The sequence below is a fragment of the Sciurus vulgaris genome, assembly GCF_902686455.1.
Source record: "Sciurus vulgaris genome assembly, chromosome: 9".
Taxonomy (NCBI): domain Eukaryota; kingdom Metazoa; phylum Chordata; class Mammalia; order Rodentia; family Sciuridae; genus Sciurus; species Sciurus vulgaris.
In genome coordinates this window covers 55,960,395-55,988,176 of record NC_136469.1, presented here as the reverse complement: position 1 = coordinate 55,988,176, position 27,782 = coordinate 55,960,395, and the positions used below count along the sequence as shown (strand labels likewise).

The 27,782-nt window shown below is 34.3% G+C and overlaps 1 protein-coding gene across 1 annotated transcript in view; it reads right to left on the bottom strand.

Annotated features, from left to right (window-relative positions):
* TACR3 (tachykinin receptor 3) overlaps positions 1–27,782 on the bottom strand; it is a 103,465-nt gene that overhangs the window by 32,937 nt on the left and 42,746 nt on the right. Inside the window, exons 2-3 of the mRNA XM_079154703.1 lie at positions 23,201–23,389; positions 18,959–19,109 (exon numbers count right to left, since the gene is read on the bottom strand). Of these exons, the coding sequence (XP_079010829.1) occupies positions 18,959–19,109; positions 23,201–23,389 (340 nt within the window). The remainder of the gene's footprint in view (positions 1–18,958; positions 19,110–23,200; positions 23,390–27,782) is intronic.

The window sequence follows — 27,782 nt, the reverse complement described above, 5'->3', positions numbered from 1 at the left end:
TTCTCACCATTGTATCATGACACTCCTTGTCTCATTTGTGTCGCCTTTGCTGTCCTTCCAAGAGTCCCTCCCTCTCCCTGTGTCCCTCCCTCTTCCTCTTCTCTCTGCCCCATATAATTTACAAAGCCAAATTTTCTCTAAAAATAATATATTTATACCTGTCAACAGAGATTTAATGAAGAAAAGTAATTATTGTGAAGTTGTTTTACTTGCAGTAAAGCCATTAGTTAATATCAGTATGTTGTAGGAGGTTACATTAATAAAAGAGAATCCATTAAAGAGTATTGTTTATTGTTTTTATTTGGTATGCATTGATAGGAACTTTATGATGCTAAAGAAACTCAATTGAACTAAAAGCAAACAGAAAATACTGATATATATATCAACATATTCATATGTATATAGTATTGATCTGATTTAAAATTTTAACAGCTGAAAGACAAAACTTCACATTAGTGCATCTCACTTTGTTAAGTACATGCCGTCCCAACCTACTGATTAGAAGTTTTTCTTCAGAATTAACTTTTAAGTTGGTTGCTGATACTTAAATTCATTTTTATTTGATTAGTAGTACTGGAAAAAATTTCCCTGGTTATGGTGTATATATTTTGATCCAATAGTATTGATAAGTAAACAAAAACACAAGTAAAAAATTATTTTTTCTTCCTTAAGCAAAAGGCAGAAAAGATCTGTATAATACAAAAATTAAGAGCCCATTGTTTAGAATCAGATTTTCTGGGTTCAAATCTTAACTATTACTGAAAGACTGGGTAATTTACTTAACCCATCTAATTACTATTTCATATCTGCAAAATGAAAATAACACAGTGTCTTCCTGATGTGGTTGTCAGGGGCCTCATGCATGCTAGGCAATCACTGTTCCACTTAGCTATGCCCTCAGCTCTGGCTGATCAATTTAAACCTCTTAAATCAAGTATAAGTATGGCACAAAATAAGTACCAATAAATGCTAGGGCTATCACAAATATTATTCTTTTTATTAGTGATCATAATTAGGTTTAGGTTTTTTTGGTCTTATAAGCAGAATAAATACAGATCGAATTCACATATTGTGAACATTGGTAGCATACACTTTGACTCATGTATTATCCTAGTTATATTCTTTTGTCTATGAATATCCAGTTTTGTGAAAAATCATTTACTGAAGAGGTTGTTCTTTTCCTATTGTCTGTCCTCGGTGTCTCTGTGAAAAATCAGTTGATTGTACATGTGTGATCTATGCATCTGCTTTTATTATAATACTATGTTGGTATGATTACTAAGACTTTGTAATATGTTTTGCTATCAAGTTGCATGATGCCTAAAATTTTCCTTTAGTATATGAAAAAATGTGCAACATCACTGATCATCAGGAAAATGCAATTTAAAACCATAATGAGATATCACCTTACAATTGTTAGAGTGACTACCTCAAAAAAAATGAAAAATAAAAACAAATGTTGGTGAGGATGAGATAGGGGAACCATTGTGGAGAATACATTGGAGGCTCCTCAAAAATACAAAACTAGATGGGGCAATCCAAGATGGCGGACTAGAGGATGACTGCATCTCCAGTCGCTCCAGAACCCAGGATTCAAGAAGGGGAGGCATTGAGAGACTCGGACTAAAACAGAACCACGGGGTGAGTCTCCCCCACCCGGTGAAGCTCAGCTGGGCGGCAGGCCCAGATTCGGACGGCTTATTAGAGTAGGGCAGGGTAAATAGAGTCTCTCCCAGGCAGCCCTGAGCACTCTGGTGGTGGGCTCCTCCCACAGGGCCAGATTCTCCAGCTTCAAGGAGTAGGCCCCCCAGTGAGAGACTTTCTGCACAGAACCAGCGCGCAGCCAGCTCCGGCACACCCGCAGGTTGCTTCCAGGAAAGGGCAGCCAGGGACTTCCCCAAGCAGCCCGGCTCCCTCCGGCGGGAAGCGCCTTTCTAGGCTAGCTTCTCCGAGCAGACCGCCAGTGAGAGCCTTTCTACACAGAGCCAGCCACAAATCCCCAAGACAACAGAGACCTCTGACCCGCAAGCAGCCTCTGGGACCAGAGCAGGGCAGCCAGAGACCTCTCCAGGACTCTCTCCCTGGAACCAGTACCAGGCTAGGGGCAGCGTTCTTCGGAAGCACTGCATTATCAAGTTACTCTAAGACTTCAGGCTACTGAAGGCTGGTAGGTGATACACTGGAAATCTACAGGGACACTATAAGCCAATAGAGGAAATCTTCAATATCAGAGAGTCCCACTGACATCTGACCAATATGAGAAAACAAGGGAAGAAAATGTCCGAAACAAACCTAGATACTATATCAATAAAACCCACTGACAGCACAGCAGAAGAAATGTCCGAAAGGGAGTTCAGAATGTACATAATTAAAACAATCAGGGAAGCAAACGAGGACATGAAAGAGCAAATGCAGGCATTAAATGATTGCACCAATCAACAGTTAAAAGAGCAAATACGGGAAGCAAAAGATCATTTCAATAAAGAGTTAGAGATACTGAAAAAAAAAACAAACAAACAGAAATCCTTGAAATGAAGGAAACAATAAACCAAGTTAAAAACTCCATAGAAAGCATAACCAATAGGATATAACACCTGGAAGACAGAACCTCAGATATCAAAGACAAAATATTTAATCTTGAGAACAAAGTTGACCAAACAAAAAAGATGGTAAGAAATCATGAACAGAATCTACAAGAATTATGGGATATCATGAAAAGGCCAAACTTAAGAATTATTGGGATTGAGGAAGGCTTAGAGAAACAAACCAAAGGAATAAACAATCTATTCAATGAAATAATATCAGAAAATTTCCCAAATCTGAAGAATGAAATGGATAACCAAGTACAAGAGGCTTATAGGACTTCAAATATACAAAATTACAACAGACCCACAGCAAGGCACATTATTATGAAAATAACTAACATACAAAATAAAGACAGATTATAAAGGCCGTGAAAGGAAAGAATCAGATTACATTCAGGGGAAAAACCAATAAGAATATCAGCAGATTTTTCAATCCAGAACCTAAAAGCTAGAAGGGCCTGGAACAACATTTACCAAGCCTTGAAAGAAAATGGATGCCAACCAAGAATCTCATACCCAGCAAAACTTACTTTCAGATTTGACGATAAGATCCTTCCATGATAAACAAAAGCTAAAGGAATTTACAAAAAGAAAGCCGGCATTAAAGAACATTCTCAGCAAAATATTCCATGAGGAAGAGATGAAAAACAATGATGCAAATCAGCAACAGGAGGAACTAGCCTAAAGGAATAGCCAAATAAAGGGGAAACCAAATCATGTCAAAAAACAAAAATGAGTCAAATACCTGGGAATACAAATCATATTCACAATAATAACCCTGAATGTTAATGACCTGAACTCATCAATCAAAAGACATAGACTGGCAGATTGGATTAAAAAAAATCCAACAATATGCTGCCTGCAGGAGACTCATCTCATAGAAAGAGATACCCATAGACTAAAGGTGAGATAGGAAAAAACAGACCATGCACACGGACACAGGAAAAAAGCTGGAGTATCCATCCTCATTTCAGATAATGTGGACTTCAAGCCAAAACTAGTCAGAAGGCATAAAGAAGGACATTACATATTGCTTAAGGGAAGGATAAATCAGCAAGACATAACAATCATAAATATCTATGCCCCGAACATTGGCTCATCCATGTATGTCAAACAAATCCTTCTCAATTCCAGAAATCAAATAGACCACAACACAATAATACTAGGCGATTTTAACACACCTCTCTCACCGCTGGATAGATCATCCAAACAAAAATTGAATAAAGAAACCATAGATCTCAATAACACAATCAACAATTTAGACTTAACCGACTTATATAGAATATACCATCCAAAGAAGAACGAATACACTTTCTTCTCAGCTGCACATGGATCCTTCTCTAAAACAGACCATGTTTTATGCCACAAAGCTACTGTTAGCAAATACAAGAAGATAGAGATACTACCTTGTACTCTATCAGATTATAATGGATTGAAATTAGAAATAAAAGACAGAATAAAAAACAGAAACTTCTCCAATACTTGGAGATTAAATAATACACTATTATATAATGAATGGATAACAGAAGACATCAGGAGGGAAATAAAAAAATTCTTAGAAATAAATGAGAACAAAGACACATCATATCAAAATCGCTGGGACACTATGAAAGTAGTACTCAGAGGAAGATTTATTTCATGGGGCGCATTCAACAAAAGAAGTAGAAATCAACAAATAAACGACTTAACACTACAGCTCAAAGCCCTAGACAAAGAAGAGCAGACCAACACCAAAAGTAGTAGAAGACAGGAAATAGTTAAAATCAGAGCCGAAATCAATGAAATTGAAACAAAAGAAACAATCAGAAAAATTAACAAAATAAATAGTTGGTTCTTTGAAAAAATAAACAAAATTGATAAACCCTTAGCCACGCTAACAAAGAGAAAGAGGGAGAAAACTCAAATTACTAAAATTTGGAATGAACAAGGAAATATCACAACAGACACGGGAGAAATACAAAACATAATTAGAAGGTATTTTGAAAATCTATACTCCAACAAAACAGAAAACCTCGAAGACATCAACAAGTTTCTAGAGACATATGAATTACCTAAACTGAACGAGGAAGACATACACAACTTAAATAAATCAATTTTAAGCAATGAAATAGAAGAGGTCATCAAAAGCCTACCAACAAAGAAAAGTCCGGGACCAGATGGGTTCTCAGCCGAGTTCTACAAAACCTTTAAAGAAGAGCTCATTCCAATACTACTCAAAGTATTCCATGGAATAGAAGAGGAGGGAACCCTCCCAAACTCATTCTATGAAGCCAATATCATCCTGATACCTAAACCAGACAGAGACACATCGAGGAAAGAAAATTTCAGACCAATATCCTTAATGAACGTAGACATAAAAGTTCTCATCATAATTTTAGCAAATCGCATACAAACATATATTAAAAAGATAGTGCACCATGATCAAGTGGGTTTTATCCCAGGGATGCAAAGTTGGTTCAACATCCGGAAATCAATGAATGTCATTCAACATATCAACAGACTAAAAGTTAAGAATCACATGATTATTTCAATAGATGCAGAAAAAGCATTCAATAAAATACAGCATCCCTTCATGCTCAAAACACTAGAAAAAATTGGGGTAATGGGAACATTCCTTAACATTGTGAAGGCCATATCCACTAAGCCCATGGCCAATATCATTCTAAATGGTGAAAATCTGAAAGCATTCCCCCTAAAAACTGGAACAAGGCAGGGCTACCCTCTTTCACCACTTCTATTCAACATCGTTCTTGAGACTCTAGCCAGAGCATTAGACAAACCAAAGAAATAAAGGGATACGAATTGGAAAAGAAGAACTCAAACTATCCCTATTCACTGATGACATGATTATATATTTAGAGGAACCTGGAAATTCCACCAGAAAACTCTTAGAACTCATAAGTGAATTCAGTAAAGTAGCAGGTTACAAGATCAATGCCCATAAATCCAACGCATTTTTATACATAAGTGATGAATCTTCAGAAAGAGAAATTAGGAAAACTACCCCATTCAAAATAGCCTCGAAAAAAATAAAATACTTGGGAATCAATCTCACAAAAGAGGTGAAAGACCTCTACAATGAGAACTATACAACACTAAAGAAAGAAATTAAAGAACACCTTAGAAGATGGAAAGATCTTCCATGTTCTTGGATAGGAAGAATTAATGTTGTCAAAATGGCCATACTACCTAAAGTGCTATACAGATTCAATGCAATTCCAATTAAAATCCCAATGACGTACCTTACAGAAATAGAGGAAGCAATTATGAAATTCATCTGGAAGAATAAAAAACGCAGAATAGCTAAAGCAATCCTCAGTAGAAAGAGTGAAGCAGGGGGTAGTGCAATACCCGATCTTCAACTCTATTACAAAGCAATAGTAACAAAAATGGCATGGTGTTGGTACAAAAATAGAGAGGTAGATCAATGGTACAGAATAGAGGACACGGACACAAACCCAAATAAATACAATTTTCTCATACTAGACAAAGGTGCCAAAAATATACAATGGATAAAAGATAGCCTCTTCAACAAATGGTGCTGGGAAAACTGGGAAACCATATGCAACAGAATGAAATTAAACCCCTATCTCTCAACCTGCACAAAACTCATCTCAAAATGTATGAAGGACCTCGGAATCAGACCAGAGACCCTGCATCTTATAGAAGAAAAATTATGTCCAAACCTTCAACTTGTTGGCTTAGGATCAGAATTCCTTAACAGGACTCCCATAGCACAAGAAATAAAAGCAAGAATCATCAACTGGGATAGATTCAAACTAAATAGCTTTCTCTCAGCAAAGGAAACTATCAGTAATGTGAAGAGAGAGCCTACAGAGTGTGAGACTATCTTTGGCACTCATACTTCAGATAGATCACTAATTTCCAGAATCTATAAAGAACTCAAAAAACTCTACACCAAGAATACAAATAATCCAATCAACAAATGGGCTAAGGAAATGAACAGACACTTCACAGAAGAAGATGTACAAGCAATCAACAGATATATGAAAAAATGTTCAACATCTCTAGTAATAAGAGAAATGCAAATCAAAACAACCCTAATATTTCATCTCACCCCAATTAGAATGGCTATTATCAAGAACACAAGCAACAATAGGTGTTGGCGAGGATGTGGGAAAAAAGGTACACTCATACATTGCTGGTGGGGTTGCAAATTAGTGCAGCCACTCTGGAAAGCAGTATGGAGATTCCTCTGAAAGCTTGGAATGGAACCACCATTTGACCCAGTTATCCCACTCCTTGGCCTATACCCAAAGGACTTAAAATCAGCATACTACAGAGATACAGCCACATCAATGTTCATAGCTGCTCAATTCACAATAGCCAGATTGTGGAACCAACCTAGATGTCCTTCAGTTGATGAATGGAGAAAGAAACCGTGGCATATATATACAATGGAATATTACTCCGCCACGAAGAATGATAAAATTATGGCATTTGCAGGCAAATGGATGAAATTGGAGGATATCATGCTAAGTGAGATAAGCCAATCTCAAAAAACTAAAGGACGAATGATCTCGCTGATAAGTGGATGAGGACATATAATGGGAGGTAGCAGCGGTTAGCATTAGGGTTAGTGTTAGGTTTAGGGTTAGGGATAAGGAGGGTGGTAAGAATGGAGGAAGGAAGGACTGTATAGAGGGAAAAGAGGGGTTGGAGAGGTGGGGGGAAGGGAATAAAATAACAGAATGAATCAAAGAACATTGCCCTATGTAAATTTATGATTTTTAATAAAAAAAAGAAAAAAATACAAAACTAGTAGTATCATGTGATCCAGCAATTTTCACTTCTAGATGTATATGATGGAATATTACTCATCTTTAAAGACGAATGAAATTATGGCATTTACTTGTAAGTGGATGGAGTTAGAGAATATCATGCTAAGTGAAATAATCCAAACCCCAAAAACCAAAGGCTGTATGTTTTCTCTGATATGCAGAAGCTAATTCACAATAGCGGGGATAGGGAAGGATAGAATTACTTTATATTAAGTAGAGGGGAGTGAAGGGAGGGAATGGGTTTGGGGTATGAAGGATATAATCAAATTATGTTATGTGCATATATGAATATGGCATAATGAATCCTACTACTATGTATAAAAATAAATTTAAAGAAGAATCTATTATAAAGCATAATGATTATAGTTAACAATATATTTTATGTTTCAAAAGGATAAAAATGCGAAAAGGTAATGAATGAAGTAATGAATATTAATTAACTTGATTGAATCATTTGACGTTTGTTTATATCAAAACATCACAAAGTAACCCATAAATATATGCAAGTATTATTATCATTTAAAAAGGAATAAAAAAAGAATTTCTCAAATACCAGAATTCTATGAACAATCTATTGAAGGAAATGAATCAAAACTTTCTCAAAAACTTAATGATAAACTTTCTGATTTAATTCAAGTGTTATCTACACTATCACCATGAAGGAGAAAAAGCACTATTGCATTTGGTTTATTGTTTATCCCTTTTTAGAGCAGCACTCACCAATATTGTAATCTCCACACATATGCGGCTCTTTCATTTAAATTTGAATAACTAAAAGAAAAGAATTTAGTTCCTTTTTTGTAGCAATCATAGTTAAAGTGTTAAATAGATACATGTGGCTAATGGCTACTCTATTGGTCAGTAGATAGAACATTTCCATCATTGCAGAAATTCCTATTAGAGGTACCTCTCTACTGTAAGCCACAATGTATAATGGAAAGATAAGCAGGAGGTAGCAATGGACAAGAGACTGGCTAAGGGTAGTCACAACTTCTCTGCAGTTCAAAGCAGTGGAAAAAAATAGTTTATATTCCATAGCACCGAATGAACATCACTTGCACAATTAGTAGTTGTGCAAATTTGGGCACCTTTTACTTCCTCAGAGCTTCAAATTCCTGATTTGCTAAATCAGTGAAAACAATGTCTACCAAGTCTGCCTCCCAGCGTTTTTGTGAGGATCAGTAGACTATATGAGAATGCTCTTTACTTATACTACAAATGACACTCAAACATAAAGTACCATTCTGATACCTACATATCTTTAATCTAAAAAAATACAGTCCTGAAAACATTTATCCAAGACTCAAATCTAAACTTTATCACCCATTCATTGTGTGAGGTTGAGACTCAGTTGCCTTTTTATTTAAATAGAAAAAATTTACATAGATACTGTGAGAATTAAATAATAGACATGTAGAAATTATCTACAACTATGACTCACTATAAAAGGCAGGTCAATATTATGCTTAAAAAGATAAATGGCCATTTTATACTTCTTTGCTTTTCTGCCACATGATGTCTTCTGATCTCTGCAACACTTTCATATGTATTCAGATTAAAGTACCTAAAGTAATAGATGGCATTTACTGAGAGCAGTTTTATGTGCTAGGAATTTTTAGAATGTTTAACATATCTGCCTTATTTAATTTCCACACAACTGTAACCATAGGTGTTATTATTTTCATTTCATTTTAGAAGACCTATAAAACTTTCAGAAGCTCAGATAAGTATATTACTCAAGGTATATACCAGAGCCAGCATTTGAACTTGGCATAATGATTGTAAACTTTTGTTCTCAGTCACTCTATTCTATTATTTAAGAGTAACTTAAAGGATGACATTCATTTATCTCATCAACCCTTTCCATATTTTCCTTACTTAATATTTATTGTCCATTTCTCTCAAAGTTAATAAACAAGTTTATCCGATTCCATCAATAGAAATATTTTTTAACTAGACAAAAATGATTACAAGAAAAGAAGCTAGATATTTAAGAAATTTCTGGAATAAACACAAAACAGGACTTGTCATTGTCAGATTATAGAATATATTTCAAAGCTTCATTAATTTAGACTAGTGTTATGAGAATGCATGAAGAGTTAGTTATATCATAGGCAGAGAGTCCTCATTCAGTCTCAAATACAGTTGATAATTCAGTGTAGTAACTGTGACTTTTGAAGTTATTGTTAAAGATGGAATCCTCAATACCTGTTGGTGGGAACAACAGGAAAACATCTAGAAGATAAATCTGTGAATGCTTCTCCAACTCAGACAAATTCATTTCAGATGGAGCTAAGCTTTAAAAAACCATGGGAAGGATAGGATTAAAGATTTACTCATATAGTGATTTTATAAAATCTATTACAATTGATATAATTTTGAATTTGTGTGTGGGTGTGTGTATGTAGTGTATCCTGAAACATTGGGAACTATGATGATTGTTATAGACTTCATATGCTAAAATGTATTTTCTAGATGCAATCCATGATGTCTGAATATGTTCTATCTTCATTGAACCTGTAATTGCAGAATGGGAAATGTTAATGGATGATCTACAGAGAAATCTTTTCAAAGGATTGTCATGTACTCAGGACTCTAGATATTTCCTCCTTGAAGTGTTTATCTTTTCTGTTGTTTTTAAGAAGTAAATATGACTAATAAACAAAAAAATATAGGCTTTTCAAAGTAATTCCTGCTTACTGCCAGCCACAAGGAGCAGGGAGAACCTTAATCAAGGGTGTAGACCTGGTGGTATTGGCAATGCACAGTGTGGGCTTGGGAGGCTCTGCTGATTGTGCCAGGTATAGTAGAAGGATTTAGCTAGAGGGAACAAATGACTACTGGCTTTGGGTAAGCTTCCCTGTTTCATTTAGAAACATTGTATGGTAATATTTTTCAAACCCATCAGAAGTTTCAGGTATTTTATGACATTGTTTTGTTTTTGGTTCTTCATTTTAAGATAGTAAGTCTTCTTAGGGTACCAACTCTACATTTTTTCATCTTCCTTTACTGAGATAAAATATAACTTTCTTGTATCTTTCTGCAAGTTCAAAAAGATGTAAGAAAGATACATTCTAATTGTGTTCAGTGATTTATCAGCTAAAATAGAAACTTTTCTTAAAATACCTGTATGAAAAATAAATGGTAAATAATTGTGTATTTCTGATTAAAATTCTTATAATATTTACTTTTCTATTTTGGGGGGAGACATTTTGAGATATGACAGAAATTTAATATACTTCATGGTTCTTGATTTTCATTTCCCTAGAAAACTTACTATAAAAATGTTTGGTTAATTTTTTCCCATCTCTTTTTATTGGTGCACTTAGTTGTACACAATGGTGGAATTCATTGTATATATTCATACATGCACACAGTATAACAATATAATTTGGCCAATATAATTCTCTTTTCCCTCCCCTCCTCCCTCCTTTGGTTCCTTTCCTGTACTCTATTGGTCTTCCTTAGATTTTTCATGAGATCCCACCCCCCCACCTTTCTTTACCTTTTTTCTAAAATATTTGGTTAATACCTACATGATATTTTAAAAAGAAAGTAGAACACATGAGTGTGTAAAAGATGTAATTATTAATTAGTAATATGAGTAGCAATAAAGCATCAGTACAATGAACAATTGAGGAAAGATCCATGGAAATAAGTGGAAGTGTGTTGCAGAGGTGTGTAAATGAGAGTACTTAAAGATATGTCAACCACAACTTTGGCATGTGTGAGCTCAAACATCTATCATGATATGTTAATATTGGAGTCTAAGTCATCTGGTCAATTCAAGTTTATTTTTTATTTGTTCTTTTTAGATATACATGACAGTAGAGTGTATTTTGACATAATATATATACATAAGGTATAACTTATTCTAATTAGGATCCCATTCTTGTGGTTGTACATGATGTGGTTCTTTTTTTTTTTTTAAATAAAGTCAAGTATAGAAAGAGAAAATGGTTATGAGGACAATATCAGAAAAGTTTTAGTCTATTCATAAAACCAGCATTTCAACAGTTTCTCAATAACTCTACTCTGCACATTTATTACTATTGATAAGTGCAGTGAATTCTTCTAGAAGAATCTGTACATATTTTGTTACTTAGATTGTTACAGCTGGGTACTAAAGGACTTCACAACTGTGAAGCTAAAGTTCAGCTCAATAACATAAAATATGATGTAAATATTAAAACACAGAGAAGGCAATGTGTTGTCAAATTCTTGGTTCAGAATTTTTTGATGGATATTTTTGAAGAGTAAGAGGTTTAGTTTATAGGCTAAACTGGAAAAATGAAAAATAACTCTTTTTTCCCCCCACTGTGGTTGTTGCTGTTTTTGTTACTATGATTAAATGCACTGAGGGAATTTTCCACTGATATTTCTCATTATAATTAATGCATAGAAAATCTTAGGGTCCTTGGGAACTAGTATTATGCTTAATATAATTTATCTTTTTCAATTAGTGCATTATCATTATACATAATATTGTGGTTCATTTTGGCATAATTATATAAGCATGAAATATAAGTTGCTCCAATTCAATTGGAATAGTACAATTCTAGTACTTTTCCTTTCCTTCTTCTCCTCCCTCACCTCATTCAATTTCCTCTTCTTTATCAGCATTCCTTCCATTTATTTATAGTTTTCAAAATTGGAGCTTTATAGATATACATAAAAGTGAAATTCCCTGGGCTACATTTATATGTGTACATAGGATAGTTTGGTCAATTTCATTCCACTGTTCCTTTTCTCCTTTCATCTTCCCCTGCCCCCAATCCCCTTCCTCTGACTTCACTGGTAAAGCCAGAACTGGGGACAGGCAGTTAGTGTAGAAATAGGGGATCAAGTCTAATGGAGAAAATGGAGGCCATGAAAGCCATCTGCCTCTGGAAGTTGGAGACTGCCCCTGGAAGAATGGAATATCAAGGATCTGCAGAGCCCATTGATTACCAGATTCACCTGCCCTTATCAAGGACTCCAGGCAAGGAGCTGCTAATTAATGCCCCCTGGGCACTTACCTGGCTGAATCAGTTTGGCCCTTCCCCTACCCATTCGCTTCTCACTTTATGCATCTCACCTGCAAAACCAGGCCTAGTCACATAGGCAGGAAGGAGAGATAAGGGGGGAGAGATATGGAGAACAAAAGAGACCTTAACCTATAAAGAATGTAGGGTGCCCTCACTTCTTGGGACTTTAGAACATCACCTGTGGCCCCCTTCTCCCTCCTGGGAGAGGTCTCTGTTATTACCTTTGAAAAGAACCTGCTTAATATGCTAAATCCTACTATAATGTTAGGATTAGCCTGCATATTCTTCCTTATAATACTTGCAGTTATTAACTGTTTGTGGTCCATTTTCAACAAAAGAATCACAAGGGTTCAGGTCAATCAAGTCCCCCTGAAGGACTCCCTTGTCCAAATTAATAAAAATGGGGGAAATGTTAGGAGAAATCCTAGTTCTTGGCTGGCAGCAGTGAACTCCTTAAGAGTGTAAGGAAAACTTTCAAGGAGGAGCGTTCTGCTTCTCCTACCTAGGAAAGTAAACGACTGCCCCCAGTTGACTCAGTGTTACCAAGGGGACCTGTATAGGAACCTGGTGGTCTGATCCCCCGTGGCACATTGTGATTGGGCAGGAAATCTATAAAATGTATGGCTGTTTCCACAATAAACGAGTTTGTAGGCTACTCACCACAAGCCTGCTTCCACCCAACTCCTGGAGTCTGGGGTCTTGACTCCACGTCCTTACCAGCATCTGAGCTAGCCTGGCACAAACTATACACTGGTCTCTTCTATTTTCATGGGATCCCCCCTGCCCAATCTGCTCCACCCCCCCCTTATTTTCTTCTAGCTTCTACATGTGAGAGAAAACATTCAACCCTTGACTTTCTGGGTCTGGCTTATTTCATTTAGCATGATGTTCTCCAGTTCCATCCATTTACCAGCAAATGTCCAAATTTCATCTATTTTCATTTTTTTTTTTTTATGGCTGAGTAAGAACTCCATTGTGAATATATACCATGTTTTCTTTATCCATTCATCTGTTGACAGGCATCTGGGCTAGTTCTGTAACTTGGCTATTGTGAACTTCGCTGCTATAAACATTGATGTGGTTGTGTCAGTATAGTATACTAAAATCTACAACTATTCTAATGATTTCTTATTTAATTCGATATTAATGTCTGGGCACGAATTCTCATCCAATTTTAGGTTCTGCATATTGGAAAAGGTACAAAATGGCACAAGAAAAGGGACATATCAACATGGAATAAGTGTCTGCTATGTAGAAGGCACAATGCTAAGTATGAGAACCATAGAATTTCAATTCCAAAATTAAAATTTTAATTAAATTTTTAAATTAAAAATTATAATTTAGTTGAAATTATAGTAATATAACTGTCTTCAAATGATTCCATGATTTTAATCATGTCTCCATGATTTTAAGAAAATAGGATGTAAGAAAGCTAGAGAGATTTATCTAAGATCATAAGTAAGGCAATAACTGGAATACAAATCTTCAACATAAAATGTGCACAGTCTATCATGATTATGGCACTGTACTTTTGGCATTCATACTTCTAGAATCAGATACCTAATATCTACTTCTGTAGATTTAGATAATTGACATTATCACAGAACTGGTATTCTTGTTATGGATCAGACTTGAACAAAGCAGCTCTGAGGGCTGAGCTCTGTGGCATGTGAAGGGTCTTTCCCCTTGATGTTGGTACTCTTCCTCAGCACAGATGGAGTGTCTGCCTTCAGGCAGTACCACATAACTTGTAGAATTCACAAGGATATCACAAGACTGAAAAGCATTTTTCCTAAATTCAGACAAACTTTGTGTGTGACATATCCACAATAAGAATTTTTAACAGATGATTTTTGATGAATGAATTGAGCTTGGTCTTACTCTTCAGAACATTTCTACTCTGTATTCTATCTAGCCACAATTTCTTCTTTTATATATACATGTTAATTTAATAATTATGATCATTATAGCATTAATGATGTTTTATATCTAATTCATGTTTCTCTTACTTAGTATAATTTATTTCTTCCCATCTTGCTACTCTCTGGCCTTCTAGCATTTATGTTCTAGCATTTATGTTATGTTATGACTCCAAGTTGCCATCAGGGATTCATCTGACTCATTCACACATATATTTTGGGATATATTTTGCTATTGCCAAGAATCTTAAATTAAATCATTGACAGGAGAATGCCACTACATTTTTCCCACTCAAGTTGGAAAGAGATAGTCTCTATTTATGTAAGAAATATGTGGAAAAGATGGATGAGAAATCTCTGTTTCCAAATTGAGTGATTTTAAATTGAAATGACATGGATTTAGTTAGTTTTAGATAATATTTATAATAAATATTACTAATGACTGAGGAAATATATATAGTTTTCCTACATAGAATCACTTAAGAAAACAATGATATTAGCAAGACTGAAAAAAACGTTAAAGTGCATTTGATTTCTATACCAAAACATCCTAATTAGGAGATCAGTTAGCACCTGCATTCATTTCCTTCTCACCCTGCATTTGGTTTTAGGCAAGTGATTTTAGGTAAGGAATCATGAAATTTTAGATTCTTTCTAGATATATCCTTCTAGGTTCTATACATGACTCCTCCAGAAATACAAAATTGTGTGTTAAATTTGCTCGTGAATTGAACATTAGATATTTAAAATATAACTTTTCATATGCCAAAACAATACATTAAACTAACAACTAAAGTTTCAAGTTTTGTTGTGTAATTATTATGACTTTACATAGATAGTTTTAATAATTTTAACACATGGGATTTTTGTCAAGGTTTTAATAGATAGCCAAAATCTGTGACTGTATCTACTAATAAGTAGAATAACATAGATGAGGGTCAGTTTACTTTTCTAGGTAGTATTTATTCTCCTTCTGGAATATCATAATAAATAAAACATGCTCAGCTAACAGTATAATATCAAAAAAGCATTCTCTCTTACGAGTTCATAAAAATGTAATAACTCCAATTTCTAAATTAAATAGTATAGCAGTATGAAATAGTTCACATTTCCAGAAGGAGAGCTTTACAAGATTATTAACCAACTGCCATTGAAGAAAGAGAATAAACTTTACCCAGTCCTTGAGAATTGTGTGACCTTAATTGATATTTTGTATTTTCATCTAGTTGAATATACTTGAAGTGCAGAGATTCATAATTTAACTACTTTGCTACAATAAAGAGACTCATTATTTTAAGACATTTAAATAGACAACATATTTAAAGCCAATGGGTACAAAACATACAGGATATATATTATAAATTAAAGATACCCTTGGTTGTGTTATGAGGTATACAAAGTGCTTTGAAACTATAAAATACATTACATAGAAGTTTCTGAGTGTATTGTTTATTAGCATTTCTTTTTCTTCTATCAAGGGCCAGTTCTATAGATGTGAGTAAAATGTTGGAACACTTCTCCAGATTGCTCTGGATCTTATTAAGCTTCTTGGAGCCATAAAGGTAAAACACTGGTTTTCAGATTCAATACTACAGTTTTAATGATGAGGTATTTATGGAGGTAAGTTGACATATTACTCAAAATTAATAATCTTTTTACCCAGTGCTTACTGCAAGCAGCGGTATTACTCTCAAAATTTATAATCTTAGGCAGAATATATGTAAAATTGAGGGGTGGTTAATCATAAGTTATCTGGAAGTTTCATATTAGTTAAAATATAAATATATAAGTTAGAAATGTGAGGTATTCATACTGGCTCTTCTTCAAATCATTTAATTCTCAAGATTAGAAACTGAGCATAATACTAAATATTACAGGAGGAGAAACAGAAGTCATGTTTCCCAAGAACTGTGATGCTCTCTCAGTGACCTAAGATTTCTTCAGCTTTTATTTATTCTTGTACATGTATGTTTAAGAGTCAATAAATATCTACCAATTTTTATTTTTAAGAGGATGGCTCATAATTGTTCATGAAGATTTTTTCCCCAACAATCATGCTTAATTTAGACTATTATAGCCAAGACTTTTGTTTGTATTTTCTCTCTCAAGTTCAGTCTGTATTATCAAGGATGTGATCTCTGGTAGACAACCCATGATAAAATAGTAAGTCCAAGGTAAGACATATCTATTTGTGAGCACATGAAAATGTGAAGATATCATGATTATCAGTAATATGTACAATTCAAATCATCCCAGAACAATAGTTTGATTTAAGATGGGTTCAATTATTATGTGTCAGTCAAAAAAAAAAATAAATTCAGTAGCAATTTATTAAAAAGAATAAGACAAGGTGTGTTTTGAAATTTTAAAATTTAGAGCAAATCAGTATTACTGTCCACATACTGATAGTCGAACACCATGAATGAGTGTGCATTAAATCCAAGGAAAACAGTATTTCTTATAAGTCCCTGGCTTGGATTTAACTTTGCATTATTTCAGCTCAGAACACAATCTGAGAGGGAGATAAACAGACCAGAACTTTTAAGTGTTCTCCTTTACTGAAATGTTCTAGAAGAGTCACACTCCCAGTTTGAGCTGATATTCCTTTGAAACTTTAGAGTAATGAAATCAAAAGGGAAAATTTATGCTTCACTCTCATAGGCTACACAGGGGCAAAGTAAAAAAAAAAAAAAAAAACACTTCATGGTTTTGTTTCCTCTGGAACTTTAAATTCAAAAATAAAGAACTGAGATTAAGTTTTAATTTCTTCCTAGAAAAATACTACATGTGGAAAAAAATTCTCTGTAATCTATAATCATGGGCTTTTTAAGATTTGTGTAGAAGTGAACAGGGAAAGGGCAAAACAGAAAAAGATCTATAACAATAAGAAATAAAAGGTAATTAAGTAGGTAATACAAAGACAGAAATTATTCTGAAATATGTAAAACATCACATCAATTGTTTAATGTGTTGACATTCAAAACATAATTATAAGAAATTATTCTAAGAAAAGAGTATCTTGTAAGAGCAAAATATTAGAAAATAAGGGTTGAAATTGCAAAAGCGACAAACTTCAGATAAGATCAACATATTATTAGAGTTCTACTTTTAGTGATTTTTTTTAGGTATTAAAAGCATAGTTTAGTGATTTGTGCATATCATTTTTAAGGTTATTTTTTGAAAGAGAAATAAAATTATGCACATAATTCATAGACATATGTATGTAGCCTGACATGAGAAAATTAATGTGGGAAAATATAATGCTTGCTCGTAGTTTTCAATACTAGAGACTATTAAAGTATTAGCCAGGCATAAGCCTTGTCTAGCATTATTTGTCAATATCAAAGAAAAAACATGGTACTAAAATGGAATCCTTTTGCTACATTATATTTTTTAAACCTGAATGATCATTGTTGAGTGTACATCATTAATTAGTTTTAAGACTCTTGAGAAATTTTTATAGGAAATGCCCATGTGGTTGTTAGTAGTTTTACATAAATAAGTTAATCATAAACGGAACAAAAATAATTATTAACCTGCTCATTTATCTTGAAATAAACTTCCCCAGTATGCATTAGGCTCACATCAATTGGAGAGAAGATGATGGTATAAGATACTTTTTAATTTCACAAATTTAAAAAAAATCTTTCATTGAGTCACATAATGATAGTTGGAAAAAAATCTTTGAAAAAAATTCTAGGGAAACATCAATCCTGCTTGTTTTAGAGGTTTTCTTATTAAATGTGTAATAGTCAGAAATAGGCTTTTTCTATCAAAGAATTGTAGAAGAGCACTAATACAGTTCTCATTCCTTAATCAGATATACGTGATGACTGACTAGATAAGGGGAAAAAGAGAGGAAAGAAGAGGAGGGGAATGGAGGGGAGAGGAGAGGAGGAGAGAGAAAGGGAAGAGGCAGGATAGACACAGAGGAATCATAGCACTTCCTAAGAGAGATGTCATTCCTGGAAGATTATAGAGTACATCATCACAGTCACTCTGTTCACTCTATCAACTCTGATAGCTAGAGTTGCCTAACTAAAATCATCTGGGATTCCATTTAAAGGGAAATTTTGGCAATTTCAGGTGGAATGAATCAGAATATTCTGCAAAAGGTGATTTAAAAAAAAAAATGTCCTGCTGTAAGGAATTAACTCTTGTTCTACCAGGCACTAATATTCTGTTATTTTGCATGGACAGTGGCTTACAGAATGACAACATAAAGAGAGAACGAAAAAGAAAACAAAAAAAATTGTAAAACAAAGGAAAGAAGACTTTTTTTTCTTTTCTTTTTTTTGGTACCAGGGATTGAACCCAGGGGTACTCAACTACTGAGCTACATCCCCAGTCCTTTTTTATATTTTATTTAGAGATAGGGTCTCGCTGAGTTGCTTAGTGCCTTGATAAACTGCTAAGGCTGGCTGTGAACTTGTGATCCTCCTGCCTTAGCCTCCAGAGCTGCTTGGATTACAGGTGTGTGTCACCATGCCCAGTGGAAAAGGAGACATTTTGAAAAGTGGAAGTAGAATATCAAATTATATTATATTAAAATGCCATGACTAGGTTTTCCTCTCTCTGATGTGCCACAGTTTGCCCAATGCTAGGTGAATTATGCGGAACAGTACCTTTCGTTTGGCCTTCAGCTGCTCATGATACTTGTCACAGGTATCTCCTGGGATCTCTCCTCCCCAGAGAGTAATCCCAACGATGGTATACGTGATACCCATGATGAGTAACGGGAAGCAGTACACCAGAATAATGACAATAATGTGGTACCTGTGAGGAATAAGAAAAACACACTGAAGAATCTTTTGGAATAAAATATGTAGAACTTCAAATTTGTTCAGTTTTGAATCATAATAAAAAATGCCAAAGATTATTTTCACTTTATGTCCTCATTTCACGAGTTGATCTAAATGTCATGCTTAGTGTCACCTGGAGTCATGTTTCAAATGCTGCCAGTTGACCTAGGTTAGCCTTTGTATGTGAAAGTGTGTAACTGTGGTAAAGTGCTCATTTAATCTATGCATATTTCCTTTGCTTAGTAGAGAGAATGGATGCCTTTCCTCTGCTTGGTTCTCTACTTAGTAATTATTCAGCTAAGCTAGTAAGTGTATTATCAGAGGAACAGGGAAGGTTAGAATAAGTTAATCTGTTGACATATATTTTCTTTTATGTAGGACTATTTTATATATCTTTGAAACATCAAACATATTGGAACTAAATTGTTTTTCATCTAAACAAAAATAAAAAGTAGGTACTCTGAGCTAAATTGAATACAAGAGTTATTTGTGATTTTTAAAAATCGGGTAAAGATGTGCATTTTTTCCAAAGTCATGGTGCATTTTATTTTATTAACTTGGTACATAACATGTATACAAATATTAGTCATCATTGATTAGCAAATTGAATTCTAGGATTCCATAGCTTTCAATCAAAATTATATTCAATTAGGGAGGAGTAGAAGCTTATAGAATAATTTAACAGCCTAAATTTTACTAACTTTTGTGTGACTGTCATTTTCTTAGGAAGACTTTAAAGTAATTGAGTAGTTTGTTATAATAGACTTATCAATACCTGTCCTTTTTATTTTTTTTTCCATTTCCTAGCATCTTGGAGTATCTGATTTAATGTTTAATGTCAATGGGGAGTGCTCCAGTAACTGTGGGCATGCGGGGAAGGAATCCCTCAGGCTTGCGCTCCTTGAGACTGCACCTTTGGGATAATGGAGTAGGGAGATAATTGCAGCACCAACCTGCTGAATTATATATTATCTAGAGCCATCTGTCCATCCTGTGTTTCCTGTTTTGTTATGTATTTGTGCTTGATTGATGACCTTGTTCCCATTCTAGCACCTAGAATTTTTGGCTCCAATAAATGGACCAATGATCAACATCCAAAATTCCAGAAATCTGCAGCAGTCTAGTAAAAACATGACACAAAGCTGTGGGCTAGAGGAAATGCCTGATTACTTGAAAGGAAGAGAAGCCTAAGATGTACTTCATGATCACGATTGTTTCTCTTGCTGTGTTTGCTTGGACTGGACAGCAAGTCCACGGACTTGATTCTCACTTTCTGCCTGATAAGTGACTTTCTTAGTGTTGCTTCCTGAACTAAACCAACATGGAATCATTTCAAAGTACATTTCAATAGCCAAAGGGAGACAAACAAGCTTCGTATACAAAAAAAAAAAAAAAAAAAAAAAAAAAAAAAAAAAAAAAGGAATAATGCATCTGCTTTATTCGATGTGGTTAATGGAATATACATCACCCTTGGGAACAGTTTCTACTACGCTGTTTGGATATTAAAATGTTACAGAAGTAGGTCTTCTTCTGCCTCACTCTGCCCTTAGTTAATGAAAATTCACACTTTCCAGGTAGGACTCTGACTCTTTGAGTCAATTGTAGCTGGGTACATTCTCATCAGTTTGCCTTAAATAGACAACTCATTAGTTGATTATGACTTGTTTTGATTTTTCTCACCTGGAGTTCATCGAATTCTTACTTTTGACAACTTCCTTTAAAACAACACGGTGGTGAACTTTATTTGATAGTACAATTAAAAGTGACTTTGGATGATCATTCAAGTTGATATTCATTCTAACTAGATAAAAGGTAATGATCTGTGGCTCCAGGAAGCTGATTCTACTTTCTGCTTCCACAGTCTGCTTCAAAAAACTGTCTGACTTCATCAATAAAGACCAAGTTTACAACTTCTGATGATGATCCCAGTTAAGATTCATTCCTTGTGCTGTTTCTTTACCAGGGGAGAAGAATCCCTCTGGAATAAAATGAAATTAATTCTATGCCCTAGTATGTGTAGGTTTCTTGCTTGTGCAGAATTTAGCAATTTCCAGGAAACATTTCTTGTTCCAAGAAATGCTTGTCCAAAGAATGGGACAGCCTTAGAGCTCTTATTTTCTACTTTATTTTAATTAGTAAAGCTTTAAGCCCTTTTAATAGCAGACTTGGAAAAGATCATATTTAGAATTTTTAGCATAATTTTCATTAAAGATTTTCAACTGACTTAAAGTACGTAGTAGGTTAAAATGCATGTCTGTGACCTTTACTCCTTGACTAGCTTAAAACAAATAACAGAAGACTTCCTATTTTTAGTCAAAATTTAATGTACTATAAAATAAAATAATTTTCTACTAATTTGTAAGACCAGAGAAAGCCTTCAAAGGTAAACCTTTTTCTAAAGAATTCATTTGTTCTTTTTAGATATACATGATCATAGAGTATATTTTCACATATTATACATACATAGAATATAACTTATTCTTTATCAGTCTGCATTAATAATGGCTGTAACTTGGTCCCAATCTCTTTGGTCATAGAGAGAGTGACAACACCTGTGTTTGACATTTTCCCTCATTATTTCTCAGAAAAATTGAGGACTGGTGGTGAGAAAAGATGTGCAATGATAGCTGATCTCTCATCTTCATATATTTCATAACTCTTTGGAAAACTTATAATCATTCTTTCCCTTTCAGTAGCTAGAAATTTAGAGTAGTTGAAATCTGTGGAAATGAAAACTGTTGAGGGCCAAAAATGTGACATATTTGCAAACAATTCTTAAATTGATTAACTAGTTATACTGTAGCTTTGTGAAATAATTGCAGTGATGTTGTAAAACTGTTCCTTGTGGTATCTCTGACCTTAAATAAGTGTTTTCTCCCCTCCAATGTGGCTGTAAACAGTGGCATCTATTATAGTATGTTTTTTTTAATGTTTCATTTGAAAACTACCTTAATTTTACATGTATTTCATCTTTGAAAATAAGCCTGTTTTCCTATATGAATTGTTTGTGTGTGTGTTTGTGTCTGTGTGTGTGAGAGAGAGAGCGAGAGAGAGCGAGAGAGAGCGAGAGAGAGCGAGAGAGAGAGAGAGAGAGAGAGAGAGAGAGAGAGAAAGAGAGAGACAGAATGCATATTATATTTAACTTCTTTGGCAGTTTTAATTCTGTATTATTTCTTCTACACTGTTTCAAGTGAAAGGGAGAAAATGTTGGGGGAAAAGTCAATGGAGAAGTAATTCAGTTAATAAATAATTTAAGGATGATAGTGTTATACAACTGTTTTATTACTAATAATGAACAGAATACAGCACTCAGTTTAATAAATGCTGCCTGATTCTCCTTCAATAAGTGCCATCTAATATTTTTCTTCAAAAATCTAGATAAAATGAGTACTTAAATGATGACTATTATTTGAACAATTTCTTAGTTTTAAAGGAAAAATTAGGTCATTAAAAATAGGAAAATATTTTACTATAATCAAATTCAAATGATTCAAATTCAAATATAATCAAGTATATGATTATGCTGTTTTTCCCTGTTGTTTTTCTTCGGGTGGGTCCAAAGTAAAAAATACCAAATTCTGGCATACAGTATTCCTAATTCCTTTCCAAACTAGTGCTCAGGTTTCTTAATGCTGAAACAAATGAACACAGACCAAATCAAGCCAAGGCAAAATTAAAGGACCTACCAGGACCTTCCTTCCCTTCTGCCAGGTTCCTAAAAGAGCAATCAACACTTTGGGGTTTGGTTCCTCCGTGTGCACATCTCAATCAATAACAACCCTACTTTCCTTTGCACATTGCTTTCATCTGTTATCACTGCCTCCAGGAAACTCTCCAGTGCTGTCCCATGTAGAAATCATCACATTTCCAATTAAAACCTTTGTAACTTATTCAGACTTTCTGACCACATCACACTGTCTTATAGTAATTTTACATGTTTCTTTTCTCATGTAATATGTGAGCCCTAAGGAAAACATCTATGTCTTATTAATTTCTGCTCCCAACCACTATTTTCCTAAGTGTCTGATATTTTGAATTGAAAATGATAGCAGAGGTTTAACTTACGTGAAATGTTGTTTGGGACCTTCTGGCCATTGCACGTAGCAAAGAGTACGGCTGGGCATGACTTTGATTTTGGAATAAAGACACTGAGGAAAGGCAAGAAGAAATGCAAGAATCCAAATACTTCCAATGACAATTCTGGTAGCTGTGGCAGACAGTCTGGGTTTCAAGGGATCAATAATGGCCATATACCTATATGAAAACAAAGAAGATTTTGTTGGTTCTTTTGATGTTGAAGTTTAAAATGAACTTCAAAGGTATTTCTATAGGTACAATTATCTCTGTTCTGATAAATGAGTTGATAAGGATTTGAGGTGTACAAAGGCAGTAGTCTGAGGAACCAAGCAGATCTAGGTTCAAATTCTATTCTGAAACTTGCTTAAACTTTTTAAATCTCATTATTTTAAAAATAGAAATAAGAACACCCACTTAGGGGTGCAGTAAGATCAATAGAAATAATGTAAGTGAAAGGTATTGATTGTTTGGTGCTGTGCCTAGCATGTTATTGGAATTCATAAATGTGTGCTGAATTAAATTGGAAAGGCACATAATAGGTGCTTAAAAATACTAGTTCCTTTCCATCATTTCTTTTCGGTCAGTTTAACATCTTAAAAAAATTCTGACAAAGTAATGTGGATAGGACCTACATAATTGACGAAGATGGGTAACTACTGTGAAGGATGTGGTCAACATATTCATTTAAAACTAGCAAAAGACAAATTCAGGATTCAGGTAAAGACTGATAAATCAAATTTGATTGAGGCCATGGTTGCCTGTTATTCACCAAATTGAACTCATACTGCATTGTGCAAATCTTCCTGGTATCTAACCTAGTGCCATTACAACTGTGTAACTGGAAAACATAGTGGTAATGGGAAAATACATCTGAGACTCTACAGAGCACACTTACATGTGACCGTCACAGTGAAACATGGGAAGCTAGGAACTCTGAATGTGATTAAGAAAGTTAAGTCTTATTCCTTTGGTAAAACTAGAAACAATGTGCCTCAGAGAAATAATTTTCAGTTTTAAATTAGATATACTTTGGCTAATTGCCAAATTTTGGCCAAAGTTTAAAGAAGAAAATAATATATAATATTAAAATTTAATATTTCTATCAATAAAACATAACATGTAAATTGTTTTTACTGTTGGCTATTTTGTGTTTTCACAGACATTTTAATATACATAAAATTTTCATTATGCTTCTGTCAGAGAATGATTATTAGTTACCCTTAAACACTTTAAACTTAAGAAAAAATTTTTCAAATTAAGGATAATTCCTTGGGTTATTTATTTCTCTTTGTGTAACAATTAGATCTTTAGTAGCTATACTGGAAATTATGAACTATTCTTAATATTAACTTTAGTTACAGTTTTCCTAAAGCAATATCCTTCATTCATTGTGTTTGGTGGCTAATAGGCAAATATGAATCTTAGACATAAAAAAAATCATATTTGTCCTTCAGTGATTGGCTTATTTCACTTAGCTGGAGGATCCCACATATCCGAGGTTCCTAACAATAGTGAAATTCAGAGAAGCTGAGAGTAGAATAGTGATTGTTAGGGGTGGCAGGAGAAGATGAGAAATTGTTGCTTAATGGGCACAAGCTTCAGTTTTGAAAGACAGAAGAAAACTCCAGAGATCTGCTATATCACACAGTACCTTAATTTTCAAGTGGTATAGTTAACTTTCAAATATGTTCAGAGGATAGATCTCATGTTAAAAGATCTGTTGTTACCACAGGAACAAAATAAAACAAAACAACCTCCCTCCCCAACATAACACATGGAAAGCTTTGGAGGCAATGGATATGTTGAGTATCTTGCTTGTTGTGATTATAGTACAGCTGTATGTGCTTGTTCAAACGCATCAAAAAGTGTATGTTAAACAGGTACAATTTTTTGCATTTCAAGTATATGTTAATAAAACTTAAAAGTAGAAAAAATTAAAAAAATATAAAATAAACCTTGGTTTAGGAAAACAAAATGAACCACATAAAGAATGAATAGTTAAGTGGAAGACAATTTAAAATTCAACTCTCATGCTTATGTTGAAGATATTGCAAGCAATAATTTTTTGCTACCCATGGCCATTTTATACATTTAGTATCTAGAGTAATGTAATCAAGCAAATAATAACATCTTTATTTTACAGAAAAAAAATTGAGTTTAAAGTGATTAAACAAATTATTCATAATGAAAGGAGAATGAAAATTCCTACTGATCTTCTATTTGGGTAAGGGAAAGAACTGGAATTCTTAATTAGTTCTGTCAGTATCCAAAGTCCATATAGTTACTAATTATAGCTTTTGAATAGTACCATTCATGTAAAGAATTGTGGAAGAGAAAAAAAAAGTTAACATTGATAACTTCCCAAAGAATCAGAGTAGTATTATGCTTTTGAATCCAAAAACATTTATGTGTAATATTAAAGACAAAATCAAACATATGAAAACAAGAATTGCATGTTAAGTCTCCACTGCCACTGATGATAATCCACACAGTATTTATTACAATATATTATATGTGTTTCCCCAGCCAACACTTGTCAATAAATTTTACTATAGTACTGAAATAAATATTCCTCAATTTTATTGTAATATTTTGATTTTTGCTTGACCTGGAAGTTTATACATGCCATTTGAATATTTATACAGTTGCTTTTATAAGACTAAAAAGAGTCTTACATGGCCACAGACAATTCAGAATAAATGGCAAATTTCTTATTGATTTATTTGGCTACTTATCCTAATATTACATAAGCTATTTACTGATAGATGGACTATTTCTTCATTTGAATTATGTGGAAACAATGTTCTCACAAAATAATATCTTAGTAAGAATAAAAATATTGAAGCTTGAAGCAAGCATGTTTGCCATTTCTGGTCTGTTCTATTATTCATTTTTCCAACAAAACATTTATTGAAAGCTTCCTCAGTATTTCAAACGCTATGATAATACAACACAGGGCAAAAATAACCTTCATAGATCTCACAGTTAATGAAATAGACTAAAGTAATCTATTTTCTGTTAGCTATTAAAAAAAAATACCTGAAACTGGGTACTTTCTGTAGAACAGAAGCTATTTAGCTCACAGTTTTGGAGGCTCAGGGATGAGGCACTGGATCAGCCCAGCTCTAGCGAGTGCCTCAGGGTGGATGGCACCTCAAAGGCAGAAACACTTGTCAGAGGAAACAGCACATGGCAAGACAGGAAGCCAGAGAGTGAGGAGGGACCAGTCTTGCTCTCACAGGAAGTAATGGGGATCCCTGGAGAACTCTGTTAAGCCTCTGAGAGGGCAGCCCTGGTGTGACCTAACCGTACTCCACTAGGCTCCACCAACATAAAAGTCCCCACCACCGTTTAAAGCCACCCGCCACACTAAGGACCAAGCTTCCAACACATGAATCCCTGGGGGACAAATCACACCCAAATCGTAGTAAAATATAACCAATAATCTCACCAACAATAAAATTCACAAATGTGACAATTGTCATAAAGACAAGGCCAAGTGGATGCATTAACTGAGAAAAAGATGTAGAGACTGTGTATTGGTATTCCCTAAGACATGTCATTCTGGGTTGAAATGTGGAAGGGTAAGTGGACAAGGTGGCAGAAAAGTGAGGGTTGCAAAGAAAATTTCTGGGGGAATGGACAGCATGTGGAATACTCCTGTGTAGATGGGGTTTTTAGGGGTTGGATTGTGTCCCTTCCAAAAAGATATATGGAAGACCAAATACCCAGTATCCTGGACTGTGCCCTTATTTGGAAAAAGGATCTTCACATAGATTGTCAAGATAAAATGAGATCAATTCCTTATCACTGGTGTCCTTACAAAAAGGGAAAGCTTGGAAACAGACGCAGAGGGAGAGTGCCGTAGGGAGATGGAGAACTGATGTGTCAGCATGTCAAGGAACACCTGACTGTCAGAAGCCCGCAGAACTTAGCAAGAGGCAAGGATGGATTTCCTTACTGATTTTTAAGGGAGCATGATCCAGCCTACACCTCAGTTATGGAACTTCAGTTTCCAGAACTGTGTAGCAATAAATTTCTGTTGTTTTAAGTCATCTAGTTTGTGGTATGTTCTTTTTTAAATTTTTAAAAATTTTATTCATTATAATTAGTTGTGCATGACAGTAGAATGCATTTATACATTTTGATAGATCATATATAAATAGTGTAATCTCTCATTTTTCTGATTATCCATATTGCAAGGTCACATCAGTCATGCAGTCATACATGTACATGAGGTAATAATGTCTGTTTCACTCTACTATCATTCCTTCCCCCATACCCCTTCCCCTCCCTTCACTCCACTCTACCTAACATAAAGTAACTCTATTCTTCCCTATCTCCCCTCTCCTCTTATTGTTAATTAGCATCCGTGTATTAAAGAAAACATTTAACCTTTGGTGTTTGGTTTTTGGGGTTTGACTTATTTAACTTAGCATGATGTTCTCTAACTTCATCCATTTACCAGCCAATGCCAGAATTTTATTCTTTTTTAAAGCTGAGTAATATTCCATCTTGTGTGTGTGTGTGTGTGTGTGTGTATACATATATATATATATATATATCACAT